This window comes from Astyanax mexicanus, chromosome 1 (assembly GCF_023375975.1).
Source record: "Astyanax mexicanus isolate ESR-SI-001 chromosome 1, AstMex3_surface, whole genome shotgun sequence".
In the NCBI taxonomy this organism is placed as follows: domain Eukaryota; kingdom Metazoa; phylum Chordata; class Actinopteri; order Characiformes; family Acestrorhamphidae; genus Astyanax; species Astyanax mexicanus.
In genome coordinates, this window is record NC_064408.1 from 104,729,846 (window position 1) to 104,747,669 (window position 17,824).

At 37.2% G+C, this 17,824-nt stretch overlaps 1 protein-coding gene across 1 annotated transcript; it reads left to right on the forward strand.

Moving 5' to 3' along the window:
- The first annotated feature begins 7,875 nt into the window (after positions 1-7,875).
- On the forward strand, positions 7,876-17,468 carry si:dkey-12l12.1 (uncharacterized). The gene is made up of 5 exons (XM_049463527.1): positions 7,876-8,068; positions 11,367-11,477; positions 12,450-12,560; positions 12,851-12,910; positions 16,495-17,468. Exons 1-5 carry the CDS (start codon positions 7,952-7,954, stop codon positions 16,564-16,566), a joined length of 471 nt encoding a protein of 156 aa, XP_049319484.1. The 5' UTR covers positions 7,876-7,951; the 3' UTR covers positions 16,567-17,468.
- The last annotated feature ends 356 nt before the right edge of the window (positions 17,469-17,824 follow it).

Genomic DNA, 17,824 nt, shown 5'->3' on the forward strand with positions numbered 1-17,824 from the left:
TTAAACATGTGTGTTTGTCTGATTTCTGGTACACTATGACAATGTGATGTCATAGATAAAAGCTGTAGGTCCTGTAGGTGTAATATATAGAGGACCCAATACTTTTGTACATATAGTATACAGTACAAATGGAAAAAAAAAATTGTTTGTTTGTTTGTTTTTCTGTCTATGTATACAGTAATTAGACATTATCTTTTTAATTGTTTTGTTGTTTTTTTATAACTATCTTTAACATTGTAATTGTACACATTTCATCCTGTCGTTTCATGTTTTCCTAATCCAGCTTCTGAATAAACAGCTTAGTAAAATCACCTAGTTAAAGATTCACAATGCCTTGGTATATATATATATATATATATATATATATATATATATATATATATATATATATATATATATATATATATATATATATATATATATCGTTCTAATATCTCTTGAATAATGAATGAATTTTGTAGGCGCTGTGAGATAAAATGTGAGTTTAATATTCCTCCATTGCTTTCCTCCCAGTTGATTAGAATAAATGGCCTAGATATCCAATATGGATGCAGCACAGCCCACAAATCCTTGTCACGTAGATTGATGGTGACTCTGTGGCGTCTTTTCCAACTTAAAAAAGCAAATTAAACAATGTGAAATTACATGCTCTGGGTCATTACATGGCATGCACTGTGTTTGCCTTGCTGTTGTAAGAGAATGGCTAATTTATGGTTCACGATCCAAGCAAAGCAGCGGCGACTGAAATGACTCTCATTTTTCACTGACATGTCCTTTACTGCCTCCTTACCCATTGGCCATGGAGGAAACTGATGGTGACTCGTATGCAATAAATGTGCTATAAATACAGAATAAAACACAGCCGTTTGTTTTCATGTGAAACAGGACCATTCATGTTTTTATGAATAAATCAATGGATAAATCGACATAAATCTATGAATAAGTCAAACATTTACAGTAAGTGATGAATCAGAAAAAGTGACTTTAACTTAAACTCATAACTAAAACATGGCAGCATCCAAAATTCACACATTATAGAAACTCCCCAAAATCCCAGTGAGTGTAAATTCACTTCCAGCTCCACTCTGTCAGAGTGCGCTACTGCTATACTATTTTGTGGACGAGTGATTCACCCCGAGGCCGACGCACTGCAGGCACAGTAAATAGGAAGGTATACCACAGTATGCTCCAAACATAGATACAAAACACACACTCTGCTTACCGAGATTCAGTTCCAGAAAGCTTGCATGCTGTGATTCACTCGTCGTGAGTTGATTTCTGCCATTATTGAGGCTCCATTTCCAGGCAATTTTGGACAGACAGTCATTTGGCGAAAGAAGGGGGAAGATGATTCAAATAATAACTGGCCATTTTCTTCTACTGACTAAAGCAACACTAAAAATATGACACTTTTTTAAGTGAGGTTAAGAAGTCAGCAGTCAGAGTCAGGGCCTTTAATTCAACCATAAAATGATTCCAGATTAAGGTGATGTTGCTGACGTTATGAGTTTAACGAGGGGGGCATAAACGGTTCAGAATAACAGCACGGTCGAGAAACAAATCTGATAATGAAATTGCAGCCGTGAAAATGAAATTGTGTTTAGCAGTGCTGAAACAGTAGGGATTTAAAGCATGAACGAAAGAATGTTGCCTGGACTGTACATATTTGTCTCGCTTGTTATTTCCTTCCCTACAGCCATGGTCTAGAATTGTATTGTAACAATATTTTATTATGTCGTAACCTGTTTAATTTTGACCTAATAATCATTTCCATGAATTTTAGAGCATATTTCCTCTATAATACCTCTTCCTTAACAATATCAAGACATTCTGTCTGTATGATCTGCCCACAGTATTACAATGGTACTATTTACACCACCTAGTTTATCTATTAAGATTTCTACTAAGCATGTACTGTAGGTAGTAAATTACAGACGCACAAACACAGTTTATTCAGCTCTGGAAAAAAATAAGAGACCACTTAAAAATGATAAGTTTGTTTGATTTTACCAAATTAAAAACCTCTGGAATATAATCAAGAGAAAGATGGATGATCACAAGCCATCAAACCAAGCTTCAAACTGAACTGCTTGAATTTTTGCACCAAGAGTGGCATAAAGTTATCCAAAAGCAGTGTGTAAGACTGGTGGAGGAAAACATGCCAAGATGCATGAAAACTGTGATTTTAAAACCAGGGTTATTCCACCCAATATTGATTTCTGAGCTTTATAGAATAAAACAACAATTAATTTTACTCAAACATATACCTTTAAATAGCAAAGTTAGAGAAACTGATTTAGAAACTGAAGTGGTGTCTTAATTAATTTCAGAGCTGTATATACATACTGTATAATAACATCATTTTTTTTTTTGCCGACTGCAGCTGTTTACTAAAGCTGCTGAAGCCTAAATTATTATTTAATTAGAGAGAAGAAGTGTATAAACAGGTTACAGTAGCCAATGTTAGTTCAGCATAGTTCAGTGAGGTATCTCTCCCAATATTTTTACAATATTATTACAAATACCTATATTAGAGCTTAGATTCTCTGCCCGAACCTGACCTGACCCGAGGCCCGACCCGTTCGGGCCGAGATTTACCACCACATTCCTCGGGCCGGGCCGGGTCAGGCGCCAGAAAATAGTCTGAGATGTAGGCATCTGTTTTTTAATTATATTTTTATTTTTAAATAAATCTCTGGTGTGATAATCACAATGTTACTAAGTAACCAATTATTATCGTTAACGAAAACGAACCAAATAACGAAAACTGAAAGTGAAAAAACGAATTTATTTTTAAGTGCTGCTTTCACTCCCGCAGTTCTACAGCGGGGGGGTGTTGTACCGATTTGGTCCGCGAAGCGGGAGTCGGATTCAGCAGGGAGTCGTATTCGGCACAACAGCCGCAGCGCGGCAGCACCTTGCGGTCCGCGGGAGAAAACACGGAGGGAGCTGCAGAATTATGTATGAGACTAGAATATGAGCACAAGGAGATAAAAGAGAAACAGGAGATACAGTATGTGAGAACCTTTACCTGTGAGTAGCTCATACACGCAAATCTCTCTCTCTCGCACGTGAACTCCTCCGCATTTGACTTGCAGCACTGTGTTTAGCTGTTCTTAAAATCATTTTAATTAAATAATAGTTCTGTGCTTCTATGTTACAGTGTTAATTAACATAATTCTGATCATATTTCGCTCATTTAAACAGCCCGAAAACAGCCAGTTCATGGGGCGGGGCGGGCCGGGTCGGGCTCGGGCTCCTAATGACAGTTTATGGTTTGGGTCGGGCTCGGGCAGAACGTGCACAGGCTCGGGCTGAGTCGGGTGGGATTTTATGGGCCCGATCTAACCTCTAACCTACATAAGCTGGCATAAAGACATCAACATTTGTAGACGTTAATTTATCAAATAAATGAGCTGTCATATGGACTGCTTTTATCAATTTTTAGGTAACATTTTTGAGTGAGCAAAGAATTGAAAAAAAGTTATGGTGTATGTGTCATTAACTTTTTTGGCAAATAAAAAATACAGGACCAAAATCTGATGATCTGGTGATGTACTGCTCTCCAGTATCAACAACACCACATTTCCTCAAAAACTAACTGTCATGTTTTTTTCCTTTTTCTCTTTCATTTCACCACATTCTCTTGTGTGCAGGGTTTATTATGTTTGTGTGTCAGTTTGGGGCTTTAAATATGACTTAAGACAATTGGATTTAGAAGTGGCCTGTTGTACAGATTAAATTTTTTAAGGAGTACACAATCATGTTTGAGGTTCACAGCCTGTCACTTCCTTGTACCGAACTATGCCAAGGCAAATACAGTCTAGTGCCACTTTAAACCAGAATCAGATGGCTGTTTGAGCTCAGGTGGAGGGAAATGTAATTGAGGTAAAGGTAAAGGGCTTTAACTGTACCATGCACAGAGTCACAGTGTCAGCAGTTGGGAGATCAGCCTGATGCCAGTGTGGAGAAGTGCTGAGTGGACCCATTTTTGATTAATAGTCTGCACTCAAGACACAGACACCCGCTTATGAGCGATGAAATGTCCTCTCCAACGCGTCAATATTGCAACTCAAGCTGTTTGCACCCAGGCCTTCTTGGCTTCAGAATTGATGGGACAGTGAATCTTTGTATTAGACTCCCAACTCTGGGTTTAAATGCAGAGAGTATGAGAGAGAAAACGAGAGAGAGAGAGAGAAATAGAGAGAGAAAGAGCAAGAAATGGAGAGAGGGAGAGTTGGAGTGTTTGTGGTTAGCCTAGCTGGCACTCTGGCTGGAAGCTAGTTTATGCCATGCACACAAATGTGTGTATGTGTGTGTGTGTGTCTGTGTGTGTGTGTGCGCACACCTTTTTTACTCTGGACGTCACAGCTGCTTGGACGTTTCTGCTGTAGTTGTTTGAAACACGTCTTCCTGCACGCCCAGCACGGTTGATTTCAAAGCAAACCCTGCAATGTCCCCATACAGATGGAATGTGACTATTATGTGGCTTCAGCATGCAGCTGGAGAGAACCCACTCCAAACCATTATGAACTTTTCTGCCAGCTTTTTAGAGACATTCTGCGGGCAGGACAAAAAGGATAAATCCACACCACAGCTCCGTTAATTGTTCCAGTTTTCTACAGTATCTGTATCTACAGTACATAAAAAAAAAACAGGTCTGCGCATGTTTAGCATGCATTCTAGGCTTGTGGCTATACTACAAGAATAGAGAGGTCTACCTGCGGTGGGTGTGTGTGTGTGTGTGTGTGTGAAAGAGTGTGGCCAACTATGTGAATGTCTTCGATTTTGTAAAAAACTTTTGTGCAACCCAAAAGAGCCCGTAGTGACGTATGTGTGACAGACACTTACGTCTAAAAGCTGTGCAAAGTTTACAAGTCATTTTAACTCCTAAATCTCAAAGGCTACATTTACATTCCAAGCCACATTGCTCAAATCCAATTTTTTGCTCAGGTCTGATTTGATCTGATCCTGTCAGTTCACATTCACAAATGTAAGTAATTGATACATGTGTGTAAATGTCTCTTCACCAACAACAACAGAAAACTTTATATTGGAGAAACGGATGAGAAATGGATGAGTTTGTTAGCAGCTCATATGTGGAGCATCTTTTTGCTGGAGTGGAGAGTAAACAGCTGGTCTGAAGTACATGCTCAGGTTGAGGAGGTGAATAAAGGACAGGTGGTTTGCTTTTGCTGTTTTTGCAGCTATAGCTGCACAGCTGCATCCAGAGATGTGTAGGTATCAGAGAGAAGCATGTAGCGCATGAGTAAAAACAAAAAACGACGCATGAATTACGAATTTGATCGCATGTCCATGGATTCGACATGTATCCGATTTAGAACCCCATATGAAAGTGGCTCAAATCTGATTAGAAAAAAAACGGATTTGGCACATCCATTAAAAAATCAGATCTGAGCCATATTGAGCAAAAAAATTATTTGAGTCACTTCAACCTGGTAATGTGAACGTAGCCTATGTGAAATATACAGAACATCCTAGGAGCCTCACAGGACAGTGTTTGAATATGTATTCATTCATTTCAACCTAAGTACAGAATGTAGGAGCGTTGAGTTACTGTAGAAGACAAAACTAGCTCATTTTAAAAGTGTATTTTTGGCTTCTAAACCTCTGTTCCAACCATTTTCACATTCATAGGCCTTTATGAAATGTTTTATTTGCCATATAACTAGTTCTGACCTAGAGGTTATGAAATTGTTGTCATTTATGTTGCATCAGGATTTTTACCTGACTTTAACCTACTTACAGTCATGTGCTCACAATATATAAAGAAAACTGTAGGAGCTGCACATTGAATTTGTCTGATTCAATTTAGAATTTGGCATCAATATTAAGAAACTGGTCTGAGTTCTTATGGGGCCCACATTGTAAGGACCTAAAATTGTCACTTTTTAGAGTTTATACATATCAGACAATCAGACTATATATACAATCATAATAAGATATAGATTTCTCAGTTGTGTTTTTTTGTATGTAAATATTAAACTATTGAAAAAGAGTGTTATATTAGTGTATAGGTTATCAATTTGTTGTAATAATGGCAATATACTGCTTTTAACTCATACAGTATATGAAGAAGAGTAATACCTGCTGTGGGTGTGTGAGAAAAGTGTGAGAAAGACAGTGGCCCACTATGTACATGAGTGTGTTTTTGTCCATTTTAAACCCAAAAGACCTGCATAGTGAACCCCCCCCACCCCCCAAAAGGTCTTCACTTTTTAGCGTATCCTTTTTGTCCTTGGGGTTACCTAAATGTTAGGGTTATGTTATAATTCATAACATTTTTGTTTAAGTTTTGTAGATGATTATTTTGAACATATCCATAGGAGCAGAGATATGTCTTTTATTGCAGGTCGCAAGTCACCAGTCTTAACTCTTAAGTCTTTCTTGGTTGAGATTTGGTCAAATATTAAGTCTTTGGTTATAAAATCAAGTCAAGTCTCTAAAAATAAAATCTTATGTCTCTTCTGGTGTAATGTGCCATCTATTCTCTGCTGCTATCCAGTCTGCTAAGAATACTATACTGCATAACTAATAAATTCAAAGCATTTACTGTATTATTATTATTACTCCAGTATCAGTACTGATTAGTTGTTAGTTATGTGATGACTTTAAACAGACTATTAAAATGCAATATGAGGAAAATCCTTTATATGAATCTGTATTTTTTCATAATTCTCTAAAGCAAGCCTTTAGGCCATTGGAGCACGCCACTCAAAGAAGTGTGAAAAGCAAACTAATATTCACTCATCTTTTCTATTCAAACTATTTAGTTACCAAGCTAGTAGAAAGTTAATGTTTCATAGATAAACATGTTTGCTAACCGTCCACATGCGCTAATGTGACTGAACTCTGAAAGGTTTCAGGTGCCTGATAAAACGTGATGTTGATCCAGCATCCTTGATTTTGACACTTCAGACTTTGCAGTCTGCACTTCTTTTGTCTAGTGCTGTCTTGCTTGATGTTCTTATAATTAAATGTAATTACAAAGAGTAACAAAGCAGCTGCAGGTGTGCTAGCCGCCGTTACGGTGACTGAGGTGCACACCGGTGTAATATGGTTACCATAACAAAAAGAATAGAAGCTCATTATAAGTTTCAAAGTGTCCTAGAATGTTAGTATGCCAATAATAGAAAATAAAGTGTTTGTCCAAAAGTCCCAAAACACAAGTTCGAATCAAGTCTGAAGTCTCTGTTTGGCTCTGCTTGAGAGTAATCCTGTTTCTAATGCCTGTTCCAAACTGCTAATACATTTCAAGCGGCAGTCAGTATTTTTTTTGTGTCTAAATTGAAAGCAGAAGCATTGCTGAGTAGAAAAGCGATAAAATATTGTGTTTATTGGTACCAGTGTGCTGGAACGACCAATACTGCTAAGGGTAATATATTCATTCTAAAAACCAGGGTTTCGTCGCTTTTCGCAAAAGAAAAAGAAATGACAAGGGAAACAGGAAACACAGAAATATAAATACAGACACAAGGTGGGAAAGGAACACTGGGAACACCTGAGGACAGGTAACGAGGGGGGCGGAGCTACAAATGAAACACAGGTAAAAACACTTAAGGCAGTGGAACAGGGCAAAAATAAAAGACTCGTGACTTTTGCAAAGGCATTTGTTACAATACATAGTAGTATTACATCCCTTCACAGGAATACAGATACTGTAGATAGATAGTTAAATATGAGACATATGGTATGTTTGACCTCAGTGTCCTTACATTGTACTAAAACGTGTATGTGTGTGTGTGTGTATGTGTGTGTGTGTATGTGTATGTGTATGTGTATGTGTGTTTTGCATGGCCTCTCCTCCTCATTTCCCATCTGGTCTCCATTAGGCAGGGAGTATAAAAACACAGACAGAAAAGTGCCGATCTGACAGTCTCCCACACACTTTCTCCAGCACTAACACACACTCCCTCTCCGTCTCACAGCCATGGGTTCAGCGCTGTGGGTCTTTCTGCTGTGCCTGCACGGCTACCTGCTCACACATGCTCTCGAGTGTGCCGACGGAGGCAGAGACTGCGCTGCTGGGGAGGTTAGCGAGGTCAAGGTAGGGCCTTGGGCATCTGTTTAAAAATCTGCTTTATTTTGCACAGAGCTTACTGTATTTTCTTACAGTCTGCTGCTACAATACACTACACCACTGCTTACTTTTACACACTTCTCTTCTCTTCTGAGCTGTGGATGTCAGAAAACCTGTGAAATTGTGTATATATTGCAATGTAAACTGTTTTTTTTTTTGACCTTGGTACCACATTTCGCCAAATGTTTTCTTGCTGACTCAACTTAAATGTACTGTTAATAAGACGTTTGTTAATTATTTTGATCATGATTTAAGTTGAACTTATTCTTTAAAATCTTTAATCATATTAATCACCTCCCAAACTTATTATACAGTACATAGATATACAGCTCTGGAAAAAATATGAGATCACTTAAAAATGATGAGTTTCTTTGATTTTACCAAATTGAAAACCTCTAGAATATAATCAAGAGGAAGACGGATGATCACAAGCCATCAAACCAAACTGAACTGCTTGAATTTTTGCACCAGGAGTGGCATAAAGTTATTCAAAAGCAGTGTGTAAGACTGGTGGAGGAGAAACTGTTATTTAAAACCAGGGTTATTCCACCAAATATTGATTTCTGAACTCTTAAAACTTTATGAATATGAACATGTTTTCTGTGCATTATTTGAGGTTTGAAAGCTCTGCATCTTTTTTGCTATATTTAATATTTTTATTTGGAATTTGGGAGAAATGTTGTCTGTAGTTTATAGAATAAAAAAACAGTGTTCATTTTACTCAAACATATACCTATAAATAGCAAAATCAGAGAAACTGATTCAGAAACTGTAGTGGTCTCTTAATTTTCTTCCAGAGCTTTATTATTTTGTACTACTCCTACTAAATATTTGTTTAGGTATGTTGTTAATACTACAGTGTATGTCTGGAACTACTGAGTGGTTCATTGAGTTTTAGGGCTTTTTTTTAATAAAAGCACAAGTTGATTTTTAACAAGGAGTTTTAACTCTAAGCCACAAAACCACAAAGCTGTGGTTTTGAGAAAGGTCTCTAAAACATCTAACAAAAAGTTTGCCATCTGCAATCTGAAGAAAGACTGTGTTCATATTGTAATGTTAAACAGCACTGTTAAAAATACACTTGTAAATGTTTGCATTACTATTTTTATCGAGTTAACAGCTTTAATAAAAGTCAGAGCATCAACATGTATTAAGATGTGTCAGCAAAAAAAAAAAAAAAACATTTGGGGAAATGTGGTACCAAGTTTTTTTGGCTGTTGCGTAAGCAAAGATAAGTGTGAAAACACAAGTTAGTTAGTCCTAGAATCATGAATACCATTAGAATTAAGAACCACTTTGAAAACTATTATATAAACTATTATTATATATTTGTAAGAATTTTCTATGTATGTTTTGGGATAAATACTACACCAAGCAATTCTGCCATACATGCCAGAATATAGTAACTTGAACCCCACGTTTAGAAGCGGTGATAAGTTGTGGAGTGGGAGTTTTGTGTTCTGTAACCGACACTAAGTGCGCTGGAATGCTTAATCATTACGTTCCTGCTAAAGTGCGTCACTCTGGTGCAGCAGACTGGGCTGCCTTAGAGTGGGATGAATGGAAACGGCACAGCCAAGGTGTTATAGAGACGTATTCAAACATTAAAGGCCGTAGTTTAGGCTTCAAACAGATGTGCACCAGGGTGCCTTAACCACAAGGGCAGCTGTGAATTAGCTCTTTGCTCTCTGTACTGTTGTGTGGTGTCTGGGCCTTTACCAGCCTCGGTTACCAAAAATACCCTGAAGGGAAAGAAAACGTCTCCAACTTTCCATGCCATTTCCATGAGCCAGTGCCCTGTTTGACTTTCCACTCCCTGTTAAAGTGAAGCTCCCCCTCCCCATCCTTCTGTTTCCCACATCTAAAATGAGCACAAACACACACTCATGCAAATGCATAGACAGCATTAAAAACCTCATGCATCCAGACTGCATGGGGTTCCTCAAGGGTCACTGTTTGGGTCAAAGTCATTTTCTCAGTCAGTGTTAATTTCATTCGCTTTCTAGCTTTCATTCGTTTAATCTGCTGAGAGGGCTGGCGGCTATTATGAAGACGCTGACCCTCGTTGCGTAAGAACTCCGTCCAATCAAACTGTGAATGCATGCAAATAATGCAACAGCTTCATCATGTCCAACATCAGCCTAACTAAAGATCATGTCTCTTTACTACAGGAATAAACTGCTAAAAATGTTCTGAGGTTAAGTAATTGCATCTCTTGTAATTTAGTTTTAATGAGCGTGGAATTGACTCGAGTCAATAGGCTGCTTGTTAAAATAAATCGTGCTGTTGGCTAATAAAAGAAAAACATCACACATCATAGATTTGTTTGATGTTTAATTTAGCCAAGATGAAATGAGTGTTAGGAAAGGGGGAGGATGAGGAGGGAGTTGGTGATCATGAGAGAGAGACAGAGAGCTAATGAGAGCTACAGCATATATAATGATATATACTGAATATAATTGTTTATTTTTTCATGTAAAAAAGCACTAAATTGGCCCAATTGATGATGAAATGATGAGTCACTACTGTAAATATCCAAATGTTACATTTTAATAAGGTAGGAAAAAAGAAGGGAACTTTTTTGCACCTGTTCCATTGTAAGACTTGTATTTATCTGAATTTTATATACAGTATAATGGCCCTTTTTAACAACATGGAAACTTCTGACACCACTTGACTCAACAACACTTGTTTTTTTTTTTTGCTTTTCAACAAGGCAAATTTGGTACCTGATACCTGGAAGTGACTATTTCTAAGTACCTGCATAAGGTTCCAAGTGAGCCAAATAAAGTCTAAAATGTGCTCTATAAAGTTTTAAGGGTGCCGATATTACACATAAATCCAAAAAACAAGAATTTGAAACAAAATCCCTTCCTCTTGTAGTGGCAAACACACCAGATCCCCAAACAAAGTCAGTAAAAAAGTCGAGTACAGTTACTTTGCTACAATACCATGCAGTGGAAAAGCACCTCAATACAATATAATATCTGTATGGATTTAATATGCAGCAGAATAGTATATTATATTTATATGGATTTCAAAAGCAGTATAAGCCGGTGTTATATGTATGCATGAAGTTCATATACTATACTAAAGTATATTGTATTTCTGTAGAGTTAATATACAATGCGAGAGCTCATCTGGATCCAGAGGAAAGGGAAATAAAAATGTCATGAATATATAAATAATGAATATGTTTATTACAATAATAAAGAATGTATTTTTCCTTCTTCCCTTTTCCTTCCTTCTTTGTATTTCATTTCAGTTGAGGGTTCGGCGACACACTGACCCAGACAGAGAGAGAGGAGGTCACCTTGGCCAAGCCCACCTACCAGGATCATTTTCAGCCAAGGGCATCCCCAATGCTCTCATTCAGGTGTGTGTTTGAGTTGAAAAGTGTAGAGATGTGCACCAGGCACAGTTAAATCCCTGTTAGAATATAAAACAAACCTGAAGTTCCTGGGGATTTTCAGAATTGAATTATAATTACATTCTAAATGAAATAAGTACAGATAGAAAAACAGAAAACAGGAGTCTGTGTATGCTTTATACACACAAAAAAATATTAAAATGTGTAGTTTTTCAAGGAATTGCCAAAAACAAGTAATGTAAAAGACAAAAAAAAAACATCAAACACCAAAACTAGAGGGATAAAGACTGTGAAAATGAACCCTGGTCGAATGAATCTTGCTGAGTTTTAATAGAAAATGAAGTACAGATTTGTACTTAAAAGAGTATAAAGCTTGTTGTTGGGCTGTAACTTATACTGAAGTACAACAGAGTACCTTTCAGTGAAAGTCCTTTTTGTACCCATGTTTTTTGTCCCAGTAAAGATGATAAAGATTATGAACATTATCATCAACTGAATATGTGTCAAGAACTTGATGATCCAAAATTGTCTGGCTTTCAAATGAAAAATGTGTAATTAAAATATATATAGTTTATTAGTACAGTGATACAGAATACTGAGTGTACCTTTTGGCTGGTTAAATTGTACAAATCTGTCCTTATTGCTGTTAGGAAAGACTTTGTACTTCAGAGAGAACACGTCTAACCCTCTAAAGACCAATATTGTACCATTGAGGGTACAATTATAAAGAGTGAGTACTCTTTAAGAGAAAACTCCTTAGCTCCTTAGCCCTAAACTCAGCTCTAACTTCAGAACCCCTATTTCATAATCTTTCAAATAAATGTATTTAAAAGTTCCAGTCACTTTCATATTAGATATTATGTCACATATTTAAATGTAGTTCATTCAAGGCACTTTATTTAATATGCTTTAATTTAATTTATGCTTAAAAGTCACAATTTCAGCACAGTGTGTTTTTTTCTGTGTTCTTGAATTCAGGCTGATAGAGCGAGGCGTCATCTGAACATCAATAGGAAGAAACACGTTCCTCGCAAATCGAGAGTCGGCACTTTCTCGCTGCTCAAACACAACCCCTCCAATCCTCTGCAGGTGAGTACCCATGGCAACGACCTCTGGCACGATCATCTTCTCGCTGAATAAATGAACTAATAAGCACCATCTTATCCTTGAAGGCATGAATGATACTTGAAAAAAAAAAAGCTCCTGTTGCCTAGCAGACTTCCAACGTGAATCTTTATGCCTCCTGTTATGGAAGGCAGTCTGAAGCAGTAGCTTCAATGATATTCAGTTAGCTGCTTCAACTGGTGTTGTGGTGCACTCTGAAGCGCTTGTGGAAAACCATTTTTAAATGCTTCTTTCTCTGTGGATCTGCGTTGCAGGTCGTTCGAGCTCGAAGACACACTGAAGCTGCCGCCATTCCAGACCTGCCTCCATTAAAGGTAACCGGAGGAGAAACTAATGAGTCATCACACACAGATTACTATACTTATGTGGGTTAATCACGGGTCTAAGTGGGGGGTGTATCTCAGTCTGTCTAATTGTAAGGCTGAACTCATGACCCTCACTAACACTAACCGTAATTATAACTCAACCACAGCCATAGGTGTAACCTTTAACCATAAGCTAATCACAAAACCCACATACCACACAACATAGTGTAAAAATGTACTGTACAGATCGTATTAGTATTCATATTGTGGTTTCAACAGGGCCAGAACAGCAGAAACAAACACAACAAAGCAGTGGTTCATTTTTAGCATTCATTTCGGCTCGTTTCATCCTTTTTCAATAAAAAAAAGAGTAGAGTGAATTTGATTTTGGTTGGATGAGAGATATAAACATATATCATTCCGTCTCTCTATTGGTTTATATGTGGTCCATCACACCTGCATGTCACGTCACACTCCAGCAAGAAAATAGCAAATGTATGTAGTCTAGTATAAAGATGACCTGTGGCAGAGTGCCTAAGCTTTTTTCTTTAATGGCATTTTTTCCTTACATTACTTTTACTTTTAGATATAATTTTATTTTACTTTTTTTTCCCCATTTTCTCCCCAATTTACACGGCCAATTACCCAACCCACTCATTAGGACTCCTCCTATCACTAGTGATGCCCCAACACCAGGAGGATGAAATCTAGCACATGCTTTCTATGATACATTTGCAGTCATTCATCGCCTCTTTTTGAACTGCTGCTGATGCAGCATTGCTGAGTAGCATCACAGCGCTCTTAGAGGAAAGCGCAGAGACTCGGTTCTGATACATCAGCTCACAGACGCCCAGTGCTGATCAACATCACCTTTTGGAGTGATGAGGGTAGAGTGCCAATGACCCACCCAGAGAAATTGTGCTCTCTCAGGGCTTTGATAGCTGATGGCAAGCTACATAAAAAGGATTCGAACCAGCGCTTTTAGCCCGCTGAACCACTCAGAGCCCTAGGATTTACTTTTATACTTTTACTTGAGTAAAAAGCTTGAGTTGTTACTTTAAATTGTAGTATCTATACTTCTACCTGAGTAACAAAAGAGGGTGAACAACATTCAACCAGTTCAACCATCACAACTGAACAAAATTAATTCACATTTCCTTCACAGAACAGTGTGCCTTCAAACCCTATTGCTTTGTTGGATCTCCTATGTTTCCTATCCCATGTTTAAGATGTGCAAACAGAGGAATTTCTGTATTGCATCAGCTTTATTTAATTGTAGAGTTGCCAAAGTCCAACAAAAATATTCAGCCCAAACTCGCCCTTCAGAAAAGCTTTGACTAGCTTTAACTAGCTTTAACTGAAACAAATGGTGAAACAACTGAGTGTATGACTTAGTATTCTGTTTTTAGGGATTTATTATCAGTATTGCTATTTATCTTGAATTATCGTGAATAATAATATTGTAACAATAGTGTTTTATTAGTTCTTTTATAACAGTTTTATAGTCCATTAAAGAACATTTAATACTAACATAATTAGTAAAAAAAAAGGACTTTTACTTACTCTTTTCTGTTATTGCCCCTCTTGAACTCTCTTCTCTTGTTTTCATGCTTCAAAGAAAGACTGATTTTAGTCTAGACGTCTACACATTTACCCGCTGTGTTGACGTAACATCCAAGGCAACACCCACTTTTTTAGTTCTTTGGTGGCCATGATCATTTTTAAAAGTAGCCCAAAAAACGCACACCGCCACACCTGAATTTTTACCCGCGACCAGATTTTCAAACAAGTCCAATTTAGCGGAAAAAACGCGAACCTGGAAACCCCGCTTAACTGTGTCTTAAGATGTGAGAATGAATAAACAAATGGTATCCCTTGTTCTGGAATTAAATCATCCGCCTCCAATAAAAAAAAAAGAAAAAAAAAAAACATCACTTATATCCTGTTATTACATGGTATTCACATGACCACGCTTCTCTGCAATTCAAACACATCAACTATTACTCAATTAACTTTATTATCAGTTCACACTACCCTCTCATTAACTGTAATCACCCTATAAAAACGCAGGCTGTGGATGGAGACCTGCGTCAGGTGCTGCTATTAAAAGTCCTGAGTGTAGATGTCTCCTGGACTCCTCTGAGAGCATTTAGAGGAATAATATGTCCGGACTATAATTGATTTTGGGTTCTGGGCTGGAGGCTGTGAGGATGAGGAAATGAGGAGGAATCAATTAGAGTTTTGAGATCCACTCATGGTGATTCTGATGGTGCTTCTGGGAAATGTAGTTTACTCTCCACTGCCCCAGGTGGTTTCAACTCACTGCTGATGCCAAACTGGGCATAGTTGATCAGCAAAATAACAAAACTTGCTTGCTTCATGTTATTCTCACAAACATGACCCCACTGAGAAATAAAAATGAAATGTAAATCTGAGAAATTTAAGTAAACTAAAGTATGAAAAAAATACAGTTAGTTTAAATGAGAAATTGTTGCTTAGTTTCCTAATTACTAAGATAGGATATCCAAAGTATTTTTTAATGGTGTTGCCAAGTGGTTGTGGTGGTATAGGTTAACACAGCAGCCACTTGGTGACACCATAAAAAAAATGCATTACACAAGAACAATGAACAAACTCTTCTACCATATTTCTACTGTACCACATTTCTATTTTTCCTATTAAAAGGGGAAACTGCGTACAACACAAGCTTTTATAAAGCACAAACAATTATTAATATATATATACATATGTAATAAAAGACACTGACAGCCACTGGGGGTGTTTATTTATACTTGAGATGCAAAAAAAAAATATCCAAAAGCAGTGTGTAAGACTGGTAGAGAAGAACATGCCAATATGCATGAAAACTGTAATTAAAAACCAGGGTTATTCCACCAAATATTGATTTCTGGACTCTTAAATATTTACATCTTTTTTGTTATCACAGCCATTTCTCATTTTCTGCAATTAAAAGCTTTTTGGGAGAAATGTTGTCCACAGTTTATAGAATAAAACAACAGGGTTTATTTTACTCAAACATATACCTATAAATAGCAAAATTCGGAAAAAAACGGATTCAGAATCTAAAGTGGTCTCTTAATATTAATATAATAAAGTGGTCTCTCGATATTAATATAATTTTTATATTATATAAGACCAATTGTTACTTTTGGCAGTGTGGACAGTGTGCCAAGTCCTGCTGGAAAATGAAATCCACATCTCCATAAAAGTTGTTGGACCTGATATAACACAGTGGATCAACACCAGCAGATGACATGTCTCTCCAAACCATCATTGATTGTAGAAACTTCACACTAGACCTCGAGCAGCTTGAACTGTGTGTCTCTCCACTTTTCCTCCAGACTCCCTTAATTTCCAAATGAAATGCAGAATTTACTGATGGTCAGTAATGGTTTGGAGAGAGACATGTCATCTGCTGGCATTTATAGGCCTCCAAAGAATGTATATATTGCTTATCTGTATTACGATCATTATGCTTATTTTTATTGATCTGTCTTGCTGCAGTTTTGTAAGAATATTGTGGGAAATCAGCCACATAAATCTAACCAGTAAATGTTGTGTTTCTGTTCCAGACAGTGAAGCAGAGGCCCAGGAGAAGTGCAGCCAAAAAGAAGAAGAACACAAAAGCTGCAGTCTGCTCCTGAGACGGGACGCCCATCCACAGACGTCAAAACAAACCAAAGGCTAATACATGAAAATTAAATCAGTTCATCTGGGAAACAAACACATACTGACTCCATTCACACTTACAGCTGCCGTCCTGGAGGCCTTTATTGTTCGGTAATTGCAGCACAGCTGGAAGCTGTAATTGAGGGTCAGTGTCTGCTAATGGTCACTGTCGCTCATTTGGCACTTCAGAATTCAAAGGCCTTTGTTTTACAGCAATAAAAGGAGTGTTTATGTAAGATTTCAATAGATGATAAATAATGGAGCACATCTGAATTTACAAAAAAAAAAAACATTTAAACGATATTTAGTAATGGCAGGACACTGGAACAGGCCAAGTATGCTTTTCTTTATAATATTCTTATATAGTGCAAATGTTATATAATGCAGAAGTGCAAAAATATGCATGTATACAGCATTTTTCTTTACAGAAATTCATGCAAAACAGGTGCTATCAAAAATTCTATTACTTTCAGGCTGTATTCATACATACAAAACTCCAGAAATGCATTTATAGCCATTTATGTATAACCAAAAGTTCACACTTTCATATTATTTTATTCTTTTGTATGAAGCTAATATAAAAAGATGGATTGTTTTTGTTCCTAATGTAACAAATGATATGCGTGTGATATATGTGCAGTGCTTTATCAGATATATTTACAGTACGACGTAAAATGTAAAGTCTTTATAAATATGTATTGGATCATGTAAGTCCATGTACTGATGATACAGTCTATTATATCATGTTTTAAATGTGGACACATCAATGAAGATGTCTTGTATTAAGGTTGTCATTTAATCATGTTCAGTTCAGTTCTATTGGCATTTTTGTAATAAAAAATAAAGCTAATATTTAAAGTAAAAACAAGTTACACAAGTTAAGTGAATCTGACTCTATTTATATTTCATATTAATGAATTATGAAATGTTACATGCAGGGGACTCGGGCTTGGGAAGGCCCACACGTATGTACAAGTTGTGAGGTGTTATCTTGTGAGTGTGGGTAAACACTGTCCGTTGAGCTCACAGCAAAGTGACATTAATTATAATAGTTGGAGTGATTGTGGGTGTCAAATGGATGGGACAGGACATTTCTGAAATTGCGTGGGCATTTCTCTGTACCAGGAATATGCATTAGAAGACATTACCACCCACAGTGAACAGCACAGTGGTCAGAAGCATCAAGGCCTAACACAGGGGTGTCCAAGCTACAGCCCGTGGGCCATTTGCGGC